A 21,615-nucleotide genomic window follows, 5' to 3' on the forward strand; every position below is an offset into this window, starting at 1 on the left:
AATACACATTCTTCCACTTCTACATGGAACTTTCTCTAGAAAAGATGACATGCTAAGTCACAGAACAAGTATTAATTAATTTTAAAAGACTGAACTTACAGGAAGTATATTCCCCAAGCACAATGGAATTCATTAGCAAATTACACAAAAAAATCGGGAAATCCACAAATGAAAAAAAATTTTTTTTAAAGATTTTATTTATTTTTAGAGAGAGGGGAAGGCAGGGAGAGAGACATCAATGTGTGGCTGGTTGCCTCTTGCAACCCCCCCCCACACCCGAACTGGGGACCTGGCCCACAACCCAGGCATACGCCCTGACTAGGAATCAAACCAGTCAGTGACCCTTTGGTTTGCAGGCTGACACTCAATCCACTGAGCTATACCAGCCAGGACGAGGTTTTCTAAATTTTAAATTCTTCCTTGATGTTTTCTAAATAAGCAATCAGTCAAAGAAAAAAAATCACAAGAACATTTAAAAAATATTTTGAAAAAAAATACAACATATAAAAATTTATGAGGAAAAAATTCATGGGATGCCAACCAAAGAACTGCTCAGGGAAAATTCAATAAATTTACCCCTAAACGCTTGTTTCAGTAAAGAAGATAGCTCTGATAACAATAATCTAGGCTTTGACCTTAAGAAACTAGAAAAAGAAGAGCAAACTAAATCCAGAGCAAGCATAAAAAAGAAAATAAAAATATTAGGGTGGGAATCCATGAAATATAAAAGAAAAACAATAGAGAAAAAAATCAATAAGGCTAAATGTGGATTCTATGAAAAGATCCACAAACTTAACAAACCTTTAGCTAGACCAGCCAAGAAAAAAAGAGAAAAGACAAAAATTGGGGAACTTGTGAATAAAATTATGAATAAAAGAGGGATATCACTGTTAACCCTGCAGAAATTGAAAGGATTATAAGAAGACACCATGAACAACTTAATGTCAACAAAATATACAACTTAGATGAATCTTAGAAAGAAACAAATTACCAAACTGACTCAAGAATAAAAACCTAAAGACCTAGAACAACTAAAGAAATAATTAATGATTTAAAATCTTCCCATAAAGAAATCTCCATGTCAGATGACTTCAATGATGACTTGTACCAAATATTTATAGGAGAAATAATATCAACCCATCATACACTTTCCCAGAAAACAGAGGAAGAGAGAACACTTCTCAACTAGTAATACACTGATACCAAAGCCAGAAAAAGCACAAGGGAAGAAAACTATGTATCTCTCATGAATACAGACTTAAAAACCCTCAATGGAATATTACCTAACTGAATCTAGTACATCTAAAAAGGACGCTAAACCATAACCAGGTAGTGTTTATATCAGAAATACAAGGTTGATTTAACAACCAAAAACCAATTATTAATTCAATTCATATGTTCATAAAATAAAAAACAAAACTACACAATCATCTCAAGAGATAAGAAAAAGCACTGGACAAAATCCAATACCCAATCATAGTAAAAACTGTGAAGAATCTAGGAACAGAAGAGAACTTCCTCAACCTGATAAAAAGTCCCTAAGGAACCCGAACCCTACAGTTAAGATCATGTTCAATGAGAAAAGAATTTCACCCAAATGTCAGAAACAAGCCAAGGATGCCTTCTACTCGGCTCTGTACCAGAAGACCTAGTCACTACTATCCAAGAAAAATAGAAGGCGTCCAGCTTCTTCGAGAAAACCCTAAAAGGCAAATGACATGGGTGCTGTGGACAGTCCCAGAAACACTGGAAGCACCAGAAGGCCCGGAATGGGAGGCCACAGTGGCTTCCAGGGAGGCCTGGGCAGCAGCTTCATAAGCCGTAGAGCTGGTGAAGGCAAAGCTGACGTGAGTAAACGCCATCACCAACCTGAGCACCCTGTCGAGGACATAAAAATCAAGTCTCTGGAGATCTATCTCTTCTCCCTGACCATCAAGGAATCTGAGATCATTGATCTTCTCCCCTGGGGACATTCCTCAAGGATGAAGTTCTACAGATTATTCTGGTGCAAAAGCAGACACACGCTGGCCTATTAGAATGGCTATCATGAAAAGACAAAAAAAAAACAAAAGCAAGTGAGGATGTGGAGAAAAAAGAACTCTTGTGCACGGTTGGTAGGAATGCAAACTAGTACAACTAGTACTGAAAACAGTGTGGAGGTTCCACAAAGAAATTGAAAATCTAGCTATTCCACTTCTGGATATATATCTAAATGAAACAGTATCACCATGTCAATGAGATATGTACACCCCCATTCACTACAGTGTTATCTACAATAGCCAAGACATAGAAACAACCTACGTGTCCATGGAAACATGAATAAATAATGAAAATGTAATGTATATATACACAAAGGAATATTATTCAGCCATAAAAAAGAGAAGGATATCCTGTCATTTGCAACAACTTGGATGAACCTCAAGGGCATTATGATGAATGACATAAGTCTGAAAGAGAAAGACAAATACTGTATGATCTCACTGATATGTGGAATCTTTTTAAAAATACAAAAATTGAAATTAATTAAATAACTCATTCACAACACCATAAAAAATAACTGAGTACTTAAGAATCCATTTAACAAAAGAGAAGATCCCATACATAAAATGGGTCATAGAACTAAATGTAAGAGTTAAAAACAATAAAACTCTTAGAAGAAAACAGGCATAAATCTTCATAACTTTGGAAGATTTCTGAGGACATTCAAGCCACTTTTAACAAAAAACTGAGATTGAATTTGATTAAAATTTTAAAAATTTGTACTTCAAAGCTCACCAACAAGAAAATAAAAACACAAACTACAGATTGACAGAAAATATTTCTAACTCATAGCCAATGAAGAAACTATATCCACAATACATTGTGGATACATCCACAAAACTTTTAAAACTCAATAATAAAATGAATAATGTCTTAAACATCTAAGCCTCATGGGAAGAAAGGCAGAACTACACTGTGCTCAAGAAAATTATAGGTAGGTCAGACAGAAGTAAAGTTAATATATCTGGAGTAGAGCCAAGACAGAAGCAGACCAAAACCATTTCAGCAAAATCTGGTATTCACTTTTTTCCAAAGTAATTATTTTCTCATGATTATATAAAAAATAATGTATGTTCACTATAAAAAGTAGAAATATAAAGTATATATTTCTAGTTCTTTATTATATGCATGTGTAGAATATATACATGTACATATACAAATATAAGCAATTCCCAAACATCAGGTAGTTTCTGTTTTTAAAATAGTTAAGGCACAACAGAAAACCAACTAACCAACAGGGTTTAGAACAAATAATTGGTAAAAATTCATTAGCTCTAAATCGTAGCCCCCAACAGGACAGAAGAAAAAGAGCTGAGCCAAAGCAAAAAATCATGGAGGTATCTGCACCGAACCAAAAATAAATATTATTTACCTCTCCTGATTACTGAGCTTCTTCACTGGGAATATATGCAGCAGGCCCTAAGATCTTGTAATACTTTAACAATGGTTAATTTGCACTGAGAAAAAATGGTTAATTTATTTTGAAAGACTCCAACTCATCCTTTCGCCTTGACTAATGAATATCTAGAATCATATTTTTTCTTTTACAAAAGTGAATTTTGTTAATTCATGGCATTTACTGCATTATAACGAGCTTTTTTCATTTAACAAAATATTGCAAAGATTTTCAGGGTTACTAACAATATTTTTAATGACTATGTATAACAAACACTGCATTGAATGGTTGTGCCATAATTGAAAAACCCATGCTGTATAAAGACACCTTACATAAGGTGTCTTTATACATATATAAGGTATCTTTATACAGAAACATACAAGAGGTCTGTCCGGAAAAGCCCAGCCATTGTTAGTATTATGAGAATGGTTTACATGACATCTATGTAACCTGGCAGGCAAAGTGAGTGGACTAGAATGCACATGTGTGAACAACGAATTCACTGTACTAGTCAGTGGGGGCGGCAGATGCCATTGAGTCAGCATGTGTACTGTGTGGCCATTGCATTCAAAATGACTGAGTGAGTACAGCAATGAATCTGTATCAAATTTTTCATTAAGCTTGAACATTCCTCCACGGAAACTATTTGGATGATTCAGAAGGCATTGCTTTGGGCAACTGGTGATTGGCAGCTTCATCATGACAATGCACCCACTCACGATCATGTCTCATGCACAGTTTTTTAGCAAAACATCAAATCACCCAGGTGACTTGACTTCTGGCTTTTCCCAAAACTAAAATCACCTTTGAAACAGAAGAGATTTCACATCGTCGAAGGGATTCAGTAAAATACGAAAGGGCAGCGGATGGTGATTGCAAGAACTGTGTGAGGTCCCAAGGTACCTATTTTGAAGGGAACTGAGGCACGCTTGTCATAGCACAATGTTTCTTGTATCTTATATCTTCAATAAATGTCTCTTTTTTGTATTATATGGTTAAATACCTTCTGGACAGACCTCGTACATTGAAAGGTTATATAATGATCAGTTAATAAAAATGTTTTGACTATAGTTTAGTAGGAACCTAATTTCTGTATTTCACCGAAGAGCAATGGTTCACTTTTCACTATTTCAGCGTATGCAACTTTATAGAATTAACTACCACAAATAATCAGAATCTACTATACACTATGAAAAAGACTCTCACTAGTAAAAAAATCCAATTAATACAAGTAAAATGTATTTTAAAATTTCAAAACAGACTGTTATCTTTTAATTTAATATCTAAAAAACAGTAGATAAGACATGCAGACAGATACTGTGTGTGACAGTGGTAATTAGTAAAATCACTCCAGAAAACAGAAAGATTGGCTTTAAAATTTCTATGCACTTGATATACAAATCCTACTTCTAGTAATTCTAAAGATGTAATCAAAGATGTAGATTCACACAGGTTCCTCTTTATTCCAACAATGTTGATACGAGTAAAAAATTACAACTTAAAAAATCTTTCACAATAGGGCAGTATGGTTAAAAAAAAAACATATTGTTCAACATTATTTCTTACATTTATATTTAATAGCTTAACTGCTTATCTTACACTTTTCTTCAACTTCCCTTTTTTTCCCCTTACACTTTCTCTCTCCCTTTTTTCATGGACTTTCCTACTAGACTAATTTATATGCTCTTTTTATGTCTGCAGGAATTAGAGGATATACAAACTTTTATTAAATTTTAACGTTCTTTATATTTTAAAATCATGTAACATCTTATTTTAGATTATGAATGTCAAAAATAAGACAGTATCTACTGACACCCCATGTATAAGGTAAGAAGTTAACATGGTTTTACTTCTTCTGCCTTTCTTTCTTTTCTAACCGTCCCACTACCAGTTCTCATTTTTCTATTGACAAAACCTGGAATTTTAGATATTATGTGCTTTCATTTTTATGTTCTATTCCAAAACATCTATTTCACATTGCATTGTTTTTAAAAGCACATTAAGAGCAATTACTAGATTTAACTCCTTAGTTAACTGACCTCATTCTTCACAAATATTTAGTTATCTGCCTTTCCCACTCTTGAGCTTCACAATCTAATTCATCTCTATTAGTCTTCTGAAGTATATCAATTAAGTTTTTAAGAAGGAGCAATGTAAAAGAAACATTTTGACTCCTTACATATTAATAATGTCTTCCTTTCGCAGTAACACATGAACAACTGGATGAACCTCCACGTCTCAAATCTTTTCTTCCACTGTTTTCGTCTCTGCTTCTCCAAATTGTGAGACAATTTCAAGGTTATCTTCCATTTCACTGTTTTTTTGCCTGTTTGTTTGTTTGTTTTGGTTTTGGTCATCTATCTGGTTGTCAGTGCTTACACTGAGTTTTAAACTGAATAATAATGCTATCATCATTTTTACTGATCTTGAATGTATTCTTTCTTACTACTTACTCTTTCCATGCATGTGTCCTCTTGAACTTTGACAATTGTTTTCTCCTGTATCTTACAAGAAATTACAGAAAGATATCTTTTCTGATTTCCTAATATGGGTCATCCACTTGAATTGTTATCTCACATGCCCTGTTATTTTTTTTCCATCATCTTGTGTTTCAGGGGTAGGTTTGTACGTTATTGGAAGTTTAGCCTGCAAATTCCTGGTCAAAGCTTTCAGATCCAGAAGAAAGAACAAGGTGAATAAATTTTCAATGTATTACAGATTCACTTTATTTTGGAAATCAAATCATGGGGAAGGGTGGGGGTCTGAAGCAAGTGATCACAGCAGCATATTCATGTGTTTCTTCTGCATGTTTCTGGTAGCACCAAGAAGTCTGCTGATACAGCAGTCCTGCTTACTCTATGGCACCACTGTACTCATTCATAACTAGCTTTAACTATACCTCTGATTTTTGTCTAACATGTTCCATCACATAAAGTATGGTTGCCATAACATGTGTGTCCTTCTGTATGGTATATTTCCCAGAGATGTTAACAGAATCCAGATGAGGCCTACCTTCCACCCTACCCACCTCCTCCTCATCACCCTCACCTCCAACCATCATACCTGCAGTTGTGGTTATTGTTGTTGATTTGGATAAATCTCTTCAACTTGCTTCTTTGGGAAGTAGATTCTTCACAAACTCAGTAGGTGACCAACATGTCACTCTGCCTGGGTCTGAGGGGTTTCTTGGAACCCAGGCAAACAAGGATGGGTGATGATGCAACAGCTTAGTCAGACTGGGATGTCCTTCAATCTCAAACCCTGGAGAAATTCATCAAGGTTTCTGGTATGTAGTTCTTATCTCTTCCTAAGTCTCTAGCACTGATGTAAAATCTGCCTGTTTATAGTATGTGGCTTTAACAACCATTAACTTGATAGTAACTATACATCTATATCTTCCTCTTCAACTGCTCTGCTGAGCTGAAGGTTCATAAATCCAAAGCTCTCTATAGACTTTACCACCATAGTTTTCTGTAAACAAGTAGAATGCAAACATGTCCAAAAGCTCAACTCAAACTCATTCTCTTCCTATGAAGAAGAAAGGGAGGGAGGAAGGGAAAGAGAAAGGGAGGGAGAAGGAAGGAAGATGAACCTATCGCCTTTTCCTCAATTTCCTACCTCAATGAATGACACTTCCATCTAACCAACCATTCAAAGCAGAAACCTAGGATTCATCACAGATGCCTTCAGAGAGCCACAACTAGTTTATAAGGGTTGGGGCACAGTATGCAAATGGAGAAAAGTGGTAAGAACATTTGTCTAAAATGAGGTAAAGAAATTAGAGCATTTAAATCACAATAAAAAATGTTTGTCTTTTTTCCTGAGAACAATGATGATGCACTGGAAGACTTAAGAAAGTAAAATAATCTTTAAACCATTGTATACACAACTCCAAAATGATATTTCTAAAAGACAAATCCAACCATGTCAATTTACTACTTGAAATGACTCCTAATACTTTTCAGGATGAAATTCAAATGGCTTATCTTACAATATGAGACCTTCCATGATAGGGCTTCTGTCCATCTCTCGAGACTTGCCTCTACCATTCTGTCACATTTCCTATTGCTACTGAATTACACTGGAAAAGTGTTCTTTAATAACCTGAACTTGAAAACCCGACTTTCAAAATTAGGAATTCAAATTTCCCAGAGACAGCCTCTATATTCCTCCTAGTTTTAAAAGTTCATTACTTTTCTTCAGTGTCTGTCAAGATGGGTTAAAAGAGCGTATTTACATCCTTGATACTTACGTTAAAGTCAATTAGCCATACACATGGGCACCTGTTTCTGAACTCCATTCTGTTCCACTGAGCTCTATCTATTCTTAGACTTAGTACCTCATTGCTTTAATCACTCCTGCTTTATGATATGTCTTGCAATCAGGTGGAAAGCTGGCATACCTTTTTGTAATATTACAGTATCAATTGGGCTGTTTTAATTTTTTTTTTTTTTTTAACCACAACCACAGTAATTCCTTTGGGAATCTTTGTTGAGACTGTGTTGAATCTATAGACTAGTTTAAGGAGAACTGCCATCCTAACAATATATTGATAATTTTGCAGTTTTCCCCCGGTTGCAAATGGAGAAGAATTCTGTATTTTGTCTCACAAAGCATATCAGTGTCTTAAAAGTAATGTACTTTTTGCAGGGATAATGTTTAGGAGGCATTATTAATTCAGTTAGGAAATGCACACAAGAGCTCTGAATTATCTGTGCCCAGAAACAAACAATTGATATGCTTAAAACTATCTTCCACAGCTTATATGAAGATTGTTTGGAACAAGATATACAAATATAGAAATAATTAAGTATATACTATAAATTCCTGTTGTTTCTTTTCTAAGAAAGTGGGGCAGAAATGAATCTTTGAAGTTCATCATGGAAATTGTATGCCTCATGTGAGTTTTCAATTAAGAAAAAAACCCTTAAAATCAACAACTATATAGCTTTTCCCAGAACTGAATGGTAAGACTCTTTTTAACTTTTGTGTTAAATTTCTTTGGAGAATTTAACAGATCTAAGATTATGGATATTGTTCGCAAGGGCCTCTGGTGATCAATTAGCTTATCCCCTCCAAGACAAGTTTGCATCCTTAAACTGTCTGAATGGCTTTTTGGCAAATGCACTGGTGTTCATCTCAAAAGGAATTCGGAAAGTGTGGAAGTTTAAGGACAAATCCATTATTACTGTAAAAGTATTCAAAAGCTCATGCCTTGCGACAAATGACTGAAAGCACTATATTCATAAAGAGCACAAATTCTACTATAATAAATAATACCATTTGAGACACATTTATTAAACACCTAATAAGTATAGGTACTGTGCTCTGGTACATGCTCTTATCAAATGCGAAAGTTAAAATGGTGATGTTTAAAGGAAGACCATTTATACCTTCCCTGGGTACTCTGAGATCTATCCATATTTTAATTCGAAATTCCCATCTTGAATAACAATAGCTTGATCATTTGAAGAATTACCTTTACTAAATTATGCCCCCAATTTTAAACAAAGACCACCATGAAATAGATATGAGATTAACATACAAAAAAATTTCAAAGAATACCCACTTACAGCCCTACTGATTCCATATGAAAAATTCTTCTTAAATTTAACATAATGAAAGCCTTCTCTTGAAAAGAACTCTTAGGTTTCCACCTTTCCAATAGTCTGCTGGTAACTCATTTTAGTCTAGTTGCTGGAAAGCATACAGGTAACTTGTTTATAAATTTTTAATAGAAAATAAAGCAACTACAGAAAAAAAGTCAAACAAGACAAATATATAACTTAATGAGTTACTATATGGCAAACCTTGTAAACTTCACCCAGATCAAGAAAGAATTTTGTAAAGAACCTCAGAACGCCCTTCATTGACCCTGTCCATATCCCTCCCTCTCCACAACAGTAACCATTATTTTGACTTTATAGTAGTCACTACCTCACCCTTCTTGATAGTTTAATTATCCAAGTGTTCATCCACAGAAAAATAGTTTAGTCTTGGCCACCTATTTCTTTCATTTGCTATGTGTTTTAAGTCTCCCCTTTTTTAAGAGCAGTTTTAATTTCACAGCAAAATTGAGGGGAAGGTAAAGAAATTTCCCATATACCCCTGGCCCCCACACATGCATAGTCTTCACCCTTATCAACATCCTCACGAGAGTGGTACTTTTGTTACAACTGAAGAACCTATATTGAGCCACCATAATTACTATGAATTTGGACAGATGAATAACACATATCCTTCATTATAGCATCATAGAGTATTTTCACTGCCCTAAAAATCCTCTGTGCTCTGCCTACTCATCCCTCCCTCCACTACTTTTCAGTCTCTCAATCTACAGGTTCCCTCATGACTTTACAGTTGATCTGTTGAAGGACCTGCAATATCTGGACCTGTATGCCCAGATCTGCTGATGCATACTCATGGTACATTTCAATATGTCTCTCCGTGCTCTGTTTTACCTGCAAATTTTCTTTCAATGGCAAGTTTGATCAGACTTGTGTTGATTCTATAATTTCATTTAACTGGAACAGTTTTCCTATATCTATTATTTTGTTAACTACCAGTAGATTCATATAGGAAATAGTAGATAAATTGCTTGACTTTTTCTCTTTATTATCAACATTCAAGGTGATGAATTGGCTCCCTATATCCCATGAAAGTGACCGCTTCCTTTATAAAATATCATTATAAACTCAAGGGTTTAAGCATACTTGATAAGTTTCTATCAATCTTTGACCACTGAGAGAGGCTTCTCAAATTATTTCTCCAGGCTTTCTGAAATGACCATAGTAGTCAATAATAGCTTCTTTTGCTGTCTGATATGACAATGTTCCAGCTCATCTTGTACATTTCTTGCCACAGACTTAGAATCAGCTATGTCACTTGAAAGGTATGATTTCCTTTTAGGTGGACTGGTTTTTCAATATTATAATCTGGGTGCTTTTGCCCCCTTAGATCTCATCAGTATACAAGTATAAACATATATATTTGTGTGTTTATTTGTGTAACATAAAATACCCAATGAGCTCATGTCAGTACTTTCAATAAAAACTCAGAATTATCAGTTTCTTTTACCTAACCTCTACAGTATTACATCTATACTTACTTTCTCCCACACCAAGAATCCTGCATATACAAGGGTAATAGAATTAATATATCCAATAATTATTCACTGACTTGATCCAATATTATAAATAGTCTCAAAAAACTCAGAATAAACAGTAATACCTATACACCAATGTAGTTACTATAGAATTTAACAAAATTTCTGCATGTAGTTCTTGTACTCTTGCTTCAACTTTTTATAGTGGTACTTTATCTATGTTATCTAAACATATATTATACACTCTCAATTTTAACCATTCTTTAGTTTCATACGATAAGAAATATATTTAATGCTCTTCACCAAGACTTATTTTGATATCTCACTCATTATTTTGGTTGTCTTAAGCTCAGTCACTAATATATTTTCAGAATTGAAAGGAAACAGTATTTTTTGACTTGTTACATGTTGATAATGTTGTCTATTGCTTAGTATGAGAAGTCAGTTTTGCTAAATAAAAATCATTGGCTCACATTTTCTTACTTGTAGTACCATGAAAGCACTAACTCCATTTAATTCTGACAGGAAGTGTTGCTGAGAGAAAGTCTGATACTAATCTAACTTCCTTTTCAAGTCATTCATCTTATTCTTAGAGGACCTGAGATTTATTTTCATTTTCTACAGAGTATTTTACTAGAATGTATGTTGGTGGTTTTTGCTCTAGTTTATATTCTCAGGCACAGTGTCCTCCTTCTCGCTATAGTTTTCAAATCTTCTTTTAAGAGACTTTTCCTGAATACAGTTTTTCATATTTGTTCTATTCCCTTGCTTTGGTTATCTTCCTAAAAACCTTTTATCTGTGTTGTTTCTTGTTTGACTATCTTCAAAATTTGTGACTTGCAAATCCTTGTTATTTTTTCACTTCTTCTTGGGCTTTAAATTTTTCCTCCTTTTCAACTTCTATTTTAAAGATGTCTTGATTATTCACTTTTGTGGTCCTTCTGGTTTAGCTATCTTCTCTGAAATGATTCTTCTTTTATTTCATCTCATTTCTGAGCTTTCTAATTTTAATTCATATTGGTTTCTGACAGATAATATTGGTGTCTCAATTACTGATAGTGCATTTTAAAACGAAGGTGTGATTTGTTCTATTATCATATATTACTAAGGAGTTTCCTATTAAGGTATTATTCTGTTCATCTTTTCTTTTTTCTTTATAACATGTTTTTCTTCAGCTCTAATGGGGTATAATTCACAAATAAAATTGAAACACTGACCTGTATATAATGATAAGATACACGTATAAATTGTGAAAGGATTCCCCCACCTACTTAAACATCACATCTCACAACTTTTTTTTGCTTTCTTTTCTGAGTTTTGTTTTTTTTTTTAAACCTCACCAAGGGCATGCTTATTGATTTTAGAGAGGGGGAAAGGAAGGGAGAAAGAGAGAGAGAGAAATATTGATGTGAGAGAGAAACACTGATTGGCTGCCTTTCATAGGCACCCTGACCAGGGACTGAACCCACAACTTAGACATGTGCACTGACCAGGAATCAAACCCGCAGCCTTATGGTTTATAGAAGGATGCTCCAACCAACTGAGCCACACCAGCCAGGGCTTTTGGAGGAGAGGGAGTTGGTAAGTTCGACTCTCTTAACAAACTTGAATTATATAATGCAGTTATCAGCTATAATCACAATGTTATTGAGGGGTGGGCAAAAGTAGGTTAATAACAATAAATAATACAACAATTAGTAAAACTGCATACTCAGAACTATAAACCTACTTTTGCCTACCTCTGTATATTAAATACTCAGGCCTTTTTAATCTAGTAGCTAGAAGTTTAAATGCTTTTACCAACCTCTATTTCCCCCATGCCTTAGCCCTGGACGACCAATTTTCTTCTCTGTTTTTATGAGTTTGACCTTTGTGTTCCTGTTAGGATTCCACATATACTTGATACCATATAGTAATGTCCTTATCTGACTCATTTCAATGAGCATAATGCCTTCAAGGTCCATTCATGCTGTCACAGACAGCAGGATGTCCTTCCTTCTTATGGGTGAAAAATATTCCATCTCTTTATCCATTCATCCGCTGACAGACACTTAGGTTGCTTCTATGTAGTACGGGCTATTGTGAATAACACTGTTATGAACATGAGAGTGCAGGTATTTCCTCAAGACCCTGTTCTCACTTCCTTTGGATATATACCCAGAAGGGGGATTACTGAATCATGTAGTAGTAATATTTCTAATTTTTTGAGGAGCCTCCATACTTATTTATATACCAGATACACCAATATACAATCCCACCAGCAGTGCAAAAGGTTTCCCTTTTCACCACATCTTCACAGATACTTATCTCCTGTCTTTTTGATGGTGGAAATTCTGACAGGTATAAGATAACTCACTGAGGTTTTGATTTTTATTTCCCTGATGATTAATGATGGAAAGTACCTTTTCACTTACCTGTTAGCTGGATGTAAGTCTTCCTTTAAAAAAAAAAGTCTACTCAGTTCCTCTGACCATTTTTTAATGACATAGTTTGTATATTTTACTACTGAGTTGTATGACTTCTTTATATATTTTGAATATTAGCATCTTGTCAAACATATAATTTACAAAAACTTTCTCCCATTCCACAGGTTGCCTTTTTCATGTTGTTGGATTCCTTTGCTGTGCTAAAGCTTTTTATTTTCATGTTGTCTCACTTGTTTACTTTTGCTTTGACTGCCTTGCTTTTGGTGTCAAATCCAAAAAGTCACTGCCAGTACCAATATCAAGAAGCCTTTTCCCTATGCTTTCTCCTAGGAGTTTTAGGGTCTCAGGTCTTAAATATAAGTATTTAACCCATTTAAATGTTTTTTTTGTGTGTGTGTGTATGGTATCAAATACGGGTCTAGTTTTATTCTTTTGCATGTGGCTGCCCAATTTTCTAAACATCATTTATTTTTTGAAGATACTATCCTTTACTCAATCTATATTCTTGGCTTATTTTTGTATATTAATTGATCATATTAAGCATGGGTTTATTTCTAGCTTCTCTATTCTGTTTCATTGATTTCTGTGTGTGTTTTTATGCCAATAGCATATTGCTTTGATTAAAACAGCTTTGGAATATAGTTTGAAATTAGGTAGTATGGTCCCTCCAGCTTTGTTCTTTATCAAGATTGCTTTGACTATTCGGGATACTTCATGGTTCCACACAAATTTTAGGATCATTTGTTTTATTGCTGTGAAAAATACCACTGGAATTTTAACAGGCTTCTGTTTTTGACTGCCATGAGGCTTACGGAAGGAATCAATCCCAGCAGGGTTCAGCTCAGACAGTCAGATTTGACCATCTCTCAAGTTTTACCTGAAAGAAGTCTATTTGCATACTTTAAAAGTTGCTAATGGTCAGGTTTCTAGTTTAGCCAACATCTAGAGGCTGACCTGTAATCCTTCCAGGGGACAAAGAAAGCCAGCAGACACAACCTCCATTCTCTATCTCTAGCTCACTCCAAATCTCCAGTATCTCCACAGCTTCAGCTTGTACACATATCCAGTGCCCCAGCTTTTGTCCATCCCACCCTAGGAATGGGTCCTTGGACAGCCTGCCTCCAAAAGCCAGCAAGTCCCACAAAGACGCAGCAAATAATGAAGCAGTTCTTAATGGGTACAAGAGCAACCTCTTCTGAAGTTACATACACAGGTTCAACACAAGAGGGAACAGGTAAAAGGCCCATCTCCAAATTTCTCCCTGGAAGGGTCTTAACTATATATTTTCCCAGCTGCTGCCCAAAATCCTACTTCTAGTCAGCCTCCATCTAGGTGCTGACTGTGATCCTCCACTTTGAAATACATGACAAATATTGGCACAACCTCAACTATTGGGAGACAGCCACTAAGATCAAATAAGGCAATCCAGACAATTACAGAGTTTGAGAGACAACCAAGTGCTCAGGACAGGCTGATTGGTAAGGCACATCTTCTACACAAGATCACGCCAGCAAGATTGGGAGTGGTGGCTGTTTTACTTAATGCGCAAGAGTCAACACAGAGTAAGGAAAATGAAGAAACAAGGGAATATGTTCCAAACGAAAGAGATAAAACTCCAGAAACAAAACTTAATGAAATAGGGATACATTATTTACTTGATAAAGAGTTCCAAATAACAGTTATAAAAATGCTCACTGAGGTCTGGAGAACAATAAATGAACAAAGCTAAAATTTCAACGAAGAGACAAAAAATAAATAAAAGAAAATAAACAAAAGATCACAGAGCTAAAGAATACAATAACTGAACTGAAAATGTTAATAGAAGGGTACAAAAGCACACTAGATCAAACAGAAGAAAGGATCAGCAAACTTAAAAGACAAGGCAGTGACTGTTAAGCAATCAGAGAAGTAAAAAAAAAAGTGAAGACAGCTCAAGGGCCTTGTGGGACACCATGAAGTAAACTACACATAACTCACATGATAAGGGTCCCAGAGGGAGAGGATAGAGAGAAGGGGACAGAAAGTTTACTATAGAAAATGGCTGAAAATTTCCCCAACCTGGGAGAAAAAAATAAAAGACATCCAGAACCTAGAAAGTTCCAAGAATAATAAATTCAAAAGGATACACACAAAGACACATTACCATTCATCAAAAATTAAAAAGAATCTTTAAATCAGCAGAGAAAAACAACTTGTTTCACACAAAGGAACTCCCACAAGACAATCAGCAGACTTTTTAGAAGAAATGTTGCAGACCAGGAAGAAGTAGCATGATATATTCAAAGTGCTAGAAGAAAAAAAACTACCAAACAAGAATACAGTAAGTCTTCAGTTGACATCATTGATAAGTTCCGCAACTTCAAGTGAAATGACATATAATGACACCAATTTTACCATAGGCTAATTGATATAAACAAGAGTCAAGTTCCTATGGCATCTCATCAACATTATAATGAAACCATATTGAATGAAATGTTATTCAAGGATTTGTTGTACTCTACCCAGCAAATTTGTCCCTCAGGATATAAGAAAAGATAGTTTTCCAGACAAGCAAAAGGTGAAGGAGTTCATCACCACTAACTGGACTGGCCTTACAAGAAACATTGAAAGAACTTCTTCAAGCTGAAACAATGCTAATTAGAACAGAAAAACATGAATAAACTAGCTAGTCCATTGTATGTGCTTGCTTCCTCTGTCAAATATTAATTGCCTATAAAGGCATGAGTTTATTTCTGGGCTCTCTATTCAGTTCCATTCATCTATGTGTCTGTTTTTATGCCAGTACCATGCTGTTTAGATTATTACAGCCTTATAATAGAGTTTGATATTAGGTAGCATGATTACTCCAACTTCGTTCTTCTTTCTCAGGATCACTCTTGCTGTGCAGGGACTTTTGTGATTCCTTTATAGAAATGGCGTTGAATCTATAGGTTGCTTTGGGTAGCATGGTCATGAGTTAAAGATAGTTTATTCAATAAATGGTGTTGGGAAAACTGGACAGGTATATGAAGAAAAATGAAACTAGACCACCTGCTTACACCACACACATTTCATTCAAAATGAAACAAACACTTAAATGTTAGACCCCAAACCATAAAAATTCTAGAAGAAAGCATAGGCAGTAAAATCTTGGATGTCCTTGTAGCAATATTTTATCTGATATGTCTCTTCAGGCAAGTGAAACAAAAGAAAAACAAATGGGACTACATCAAACTAAAAAAAATTTTGCATAACAAAGGAAACCATCAACAAAATAAAAAGACAACCCATAGAATGGAAGAACATATTTGCCAATACATCAGATAAGTGGTTAATATCTAAAATTTATAAAGAACTTACAAAACTCAACACCAAAAAAACCAACAATGCAATTAAAAAATGGGCAAAGGACCTGAATAGATACTTCTCCAAAGAGGACATACAGATGGCCAATAGACACATGAAAAAATGCTCAATGTCACTAATCATCAGAAAATGCAAATTAAAACCACAATCAGATATCATCTCACATCGGCCAGAATGGCTATCATCAAAAATTCAACAAGCAAGTGTTGGTGAGGATATGGAGAAAGGGGAACTCTTGCACAGTTGGTGGGAATGCAGATTGGTGCAGCCACTGTGGAAAGCAGTATGGAGATACCTCAAAAAATTAAAAATGGATCTGCCTTTTGACCCAGTGATCCCACTTCTGGGAATATATCCAAAGAAACCCAAAACACTAATTTGAAAGAACATAAGCACCCCTATGTTCACTGCAGCATTATTTACAATCACTAAGATACAGAAGTAGCCCAAGTGTCCATCAGTAGATGAGCAGATAAAACAACTATGGGAGATTTACACAATGGAATACTAGTCAGCCATAAAAAGGAAGAAAGTTTTACCCTTTGCAACAGTATGGATGGACCTGGAGTTATTATACTAAGTGAAATAAGCCAGTCAGAGAAAGACAAGTACAATACCATATGATTTCACTCGTATGTGGAATCTAATGACTGAACTGAATTAACAAGCCAAATAGAGACAAACTCGGAGAGAGCAGAATGACAACTACGGGGGGCAGGGGGTTAAGGGGTGGGTGGAGGGATCAAGCAAAAAGGAAAAAGGACTCAGGGACATGGACAACAGTGTGGTGACTGCTAGGGCAGGGAAGGGTAGAAGGGGGATAAATGATAATGGAAGAAAAATACAATTAAAAAATTAAAAAGGAAAATGAAGTTTAAATCTCACTGGTAAAGAAAAATATATGGTTAAATTCAGAATACTCTAATGTTGTAATAGTGGCAGGCAAATCACTTATAATTCTAGTATTTATAAATGATAAAAAACAAAAGTAGGAAAAATAACTACAAGGTTAAAGGCAAAGTAGTAAAAATAACTACAATGTGTTAATGAATACACAAGGTAAAAGATGTAATTGTGACATCAGAAACATTAATGCAGGGGGAGAATAAAAATGTAGGGCTTACGTGTACATTCAAAGTTATTATCTTAAAATAATGCTATAAATAAGATGTCTTTATAATAACCTTAAATGGGATTTCACCTTGATACTTGTTTCTCATGTTTATGTAAAATTAGTTTACTGAACTTCTATAAGAAAGGTTCAAGGTAGTTTTTCCAACTTTACAGAATTCAGTCTTCTGTTTTCATGTAATATTAAAAACTACTGTGGTTTTAAGATCTCCCAGCTCTTCTTCTTTCCATATTTATCTGAACCTTCTCTTTCCTTCCTGTTTCATTCCTCTTGATTTTTCCTATTCTTCTCGATTTCGAGGATATCATTCTATTCAATTTTGTTTCTACTCAGTGTGGTGCACTGTCCTGGAAGAGAACTCTAGCAGGCCACTTCAAGAATTCTTTGGAGCCAGACTGCTCTGTCCTCTTCTGTCTTTACCGTGGACACGCTGTACTTGCCTGATACTGGAGTGGGTAACCCCCACCCTCTCATTTCAGCTGCTGCTCTTAATATAGTGCACCACATTGTCTAGTAAATAGCTGAGGCTATTTTGGAGGTCTCCCACATTTAAGTTTAATGCAGTATCCCACTATATTCTCGTTTTCTCTCTCTCTCTATCTCCCCACTTGCATAGATAGTAACACTATGGAGGTCTTATGGCTGTTGGTGGTCTCCCCTTACTTGCTTTTATTTCTGGATGCCTGACATTAGTTTTATGGTATGTTTTTTGATTTGCTATGTAGTTTTATAGGTTTTTGTGTGTGTATCCCAAGGGAGTCAAGAAAATATGACATGGCCATATTCAATTGCTAGCGTCCATCTCAAAGCAAATTTGAAGTTCAAACACAACAATTGTTTTTATTTTCATCATATACTTATTACTTTTTTGACATTTATTTCTAATTATTTTTCAACTGCCTTAGTGTAAGTCATTTCATTGATTTTTGAAATAAGGCCCAAAATACACTATTCCATTACAACACAAACTTTATTTTAATTAATTACTTAAATCTTTCCTGGTTTTCAATACTTGTAAATGCTCCCTGATTCACCACTCAAGATAACTTACAAATGCTTACCCTTTGAAAAATTCCTTCATCTACCTAAGGCTCTCTAGGTATCTGTTGGAGTCTTAGTATGAAACCACTAGAAATCAAAATAATCACTCAAATACAAGAACATAGTGTATTTAAAAATCTGAACATGATCTGAGTAGAAATTACCCGTTTGTGTATTATAACTGTCTTCCCTGAACACTGGAGTGTACATGCAGTAGTGTACATGCAGTAGGTTTTGTCCTAGTCCAGGAGTTGGCAAACTATAGCCCGCTGGCTCACTATACATGCTGTAAATGAAGTTTTACCGGAACTCAGCCATGCCCCTTCCCTTATACATTATCTATAGCTGCCTTCACACCACAACAGCAGAGGTAAGCAGTTGCTAGAGAGATCGTAAATGACCCACAACACCTAAAATATTTACTATCTGGCCCTTTACAGAAAAAGTTTGCCAACCACTGTCCTAATCTAGAGGTTTATCAAAGAAGCTTCCATAAGCAGTAACTAGGGGCCCTGCGGGTAATTCTGAGTAGGATGACTCTTTGTTGTACTGGGTGTCCAGCACACTGCAGAATGTTTAGTATCCCTGGCCCTCAAGAAACTAAAATGCTAGTAGCACTCCCAGTCCTCATGCTAAACGAAATTCCCCACACATCTCCAAAACCTCTTGGAGACAGCAGCAGTATCTCTCTGACTGAGAACCAGTGATGAAGTAAATTAGCTGAGAGTAAAGAAAAAGAAAAAATAGTTCATAAATTCTACATGCTACCAACATAGATGAGAAATATAGTTACCTTTTAAAAGCAAACTGAAAGTGTGTTCTTCTTCTCCTTTGACACGTAGCAAGAAATACACTAATTTCTTCTTTAAAAAATTAGGCTTTTTAATTTGATCACTATATCAAGACACGTGGTGTTTACTTAAAAGTTTAGAAGTAAATCTATAGGATAATCTTACCGATTTGTTCCATCCAGATTTGATTTGTGGATAAAATTAAGTTTTGCATCTGCCCAATAAAGTTTCCGTTCCTCATAATCCAAAGTCAGTCCATTTGGCCAGTAAATTTCAGTGTTTATTATAATGAAGCGACTTGAACCATCCATTCCAGCACGTTCTATCTTTGGTACTTCTCCCCAGTCTGTCCAGTATATGAATCTAAAAATCACATAAACAATAAACCCATGATATAAGCAGGTTAACAGCAAAGTATCAATATTTCATAATTATCACTATTATATAAAGAAAACTCAGGAACACTAAAATTAAAACACTAGACATTATTAAAATTTTAATACTCTATCTGGTAATAACTGATTGAGACAAATGTAAAAATCACTTTATCAAAGTTAATTGGGAAAAAGAATATTTACACTATTTCAATGTATCTCCCCACAGATCACTCATTAAAGACAAAGGGGAAAATGGTAACTTCAGGAGGACACCACCTTAGCTACATCATTTACATTAACATTGTTAATAAGGGAACAAACTGGCATCATATAAATGATGCACAGAAAGAACATACCATCTTTTATATAGATCTCTTAAACAATATTCCTGCCCCGCCTCCCCCAAAAAATCCTGAACGAATTTATAAAGCAACAGAACCAAACTGAGGAACATTCTGAAAAACAACTGGCCTCTAAAAATATCAATATCCTGAAAGTCAAAGAAAGGCTGAGGAACCAGTGGAGGGGATTAGAGGAAAATACAGAAACATGGCAACTACATTACGTGCATGGTTCTAGACTCATCAGTTGGGAAAATGCTATAAAGACACTATTGGGAAACCTATCAAAATATGATGGACTGTCAAAATATATAATAGAAATGTACTAAAGTTAATTTTCTAAATCTGATCACTGTACTAGAGCATACAGAATTTCATTGTGCTATTTTTGCTTCTACAGATTTGAATTTTTACAAAATAAAAAAAAAAAGGAAATCTTAATAGTCTCAGTCCAAAGGCGGTAAAATTTTTTCTTGATTTAAAGGTGAAACTCTTAATGTTATATTTCAATTAAAAGCTTTTTTAAGTTAAATGAGGTGCTATGAACTAGTATGAAGTACTCAATAAATATGTTTAAATGCAATTGAAATTCAGGTACAACTTTTACTCAAAAAAATTGATGGAATGGTGATACTGGAATGATTCCATTTACGCATATTTATATTTCATATAAAGTGCTTAATTAAATGAAAGGGAAGAAAACATGAGGTGGGGAATAACACACTTTCTAGTTACAAGGAATTGTGTTAACAGCTTTCCACATATTATCTTACTTAAGCCTGACAACATTAAGCCTCTAACACCATTATTTCAGATGAGAAAACTCAGAAAAGTTAGCGCACTGTTCAAAGCCATACAACTAATAAATGCAGAACAGAAATTCAAACCTGATTCCTCAGATTCCAACATTTATGCCACAGGTCAGAGGCTTGATTTGTAAAGAATAAAAGGCAAAGTGCTCCTTGAATTAAGGATAATGATTGGATAATGTCTAAAATAAGGGCAAAGGGAATGACTAGAATCATGTAAGATAAAACTACATAACAAGATAATTTTAGACCATGTTAGAGAATTTGTTTTTTATTCTCAGAGACTTTTAAAACTGTAGGTGAAATGACTAGCTTGCAGGGGGAGGGGGGGGGGAGGGGGGGGCTGGCTATAGTGTGAAGAAAGGTAACAGAATATAAAGGCCAAGGCTCCCAAAATGGCTCTGTGAAGGAGCTCAGTAAGTCATCTCTCCTAAAAACCAATGAAAAAACAGGAAAATAGTGTCAAACAGAACTAGAATCTCTCTGAAAATTGATCAAAAGATATACAGCAAAATGAGAAACATTTATTCAAGAAAATCTACCAGACCTCAGTAAGAAATGTGGTATTTCAGACGGAGATTACTGGCATCACCAGCTACATACAGCACTGCCGGTTTGTGGCGCAGAAGTTCTACCCTGAGCAGACACGGCAGGCCATAAAGACTGGCAGCTAAACTGGCTCTGAAAGAGGAGGCTGACTTTATTTGAAGCACTTAATGAAAAAATCTGTGCCTAGGAATATTGTCAAAAACCAGAGTGCTCTCTCAGTGGCAAACAATCCCAGCAATACCGGTTGGGGAAACTAACAAAAT

At 35.1% G+C, this 21,615-nt stretch overlaps 1 protein-coding gene across 2 annotated transcripts in view; it reads right to left on the minus strand.

The window, feature by feature from the left end:
- Window positions 1-21,615, minus strand: part of LRP6 (LDL receptor related protein 6) — a 137,601-nt gene that overhangs the window by 66,704 nt on the left and 49,282 nt on the right. For both annotated transcript variants that reach the window (XM_090272855.1, XM_090272854.1), the window contains exon 3: window positions 19,442-19,639. In XM_090272855.1, the coding sequence (XP_090128981.1) occupies window positions 19,442-19,639 (198 nt within the window). The remainder of the gene's footprint in view (window positions 1-19,441; window positions 19,640-21,615) is intronic.

The sequence above is a fragment of the Furipterus horrens genome, unplaced genomic scaffold (genome assembly GCF_987537825.1).
Source record: "Furipterus horrens unplaced genomic scaffold, mFurHor1.1.pri manual_scaffold_4, whole genome shotgun sequence".
Lineage (NCBI taxonomy): Eukaryota > Metazoa > Chordata > Mammalia > Chiroptera > Furipteridae > Furipterus > Furipterus horrens.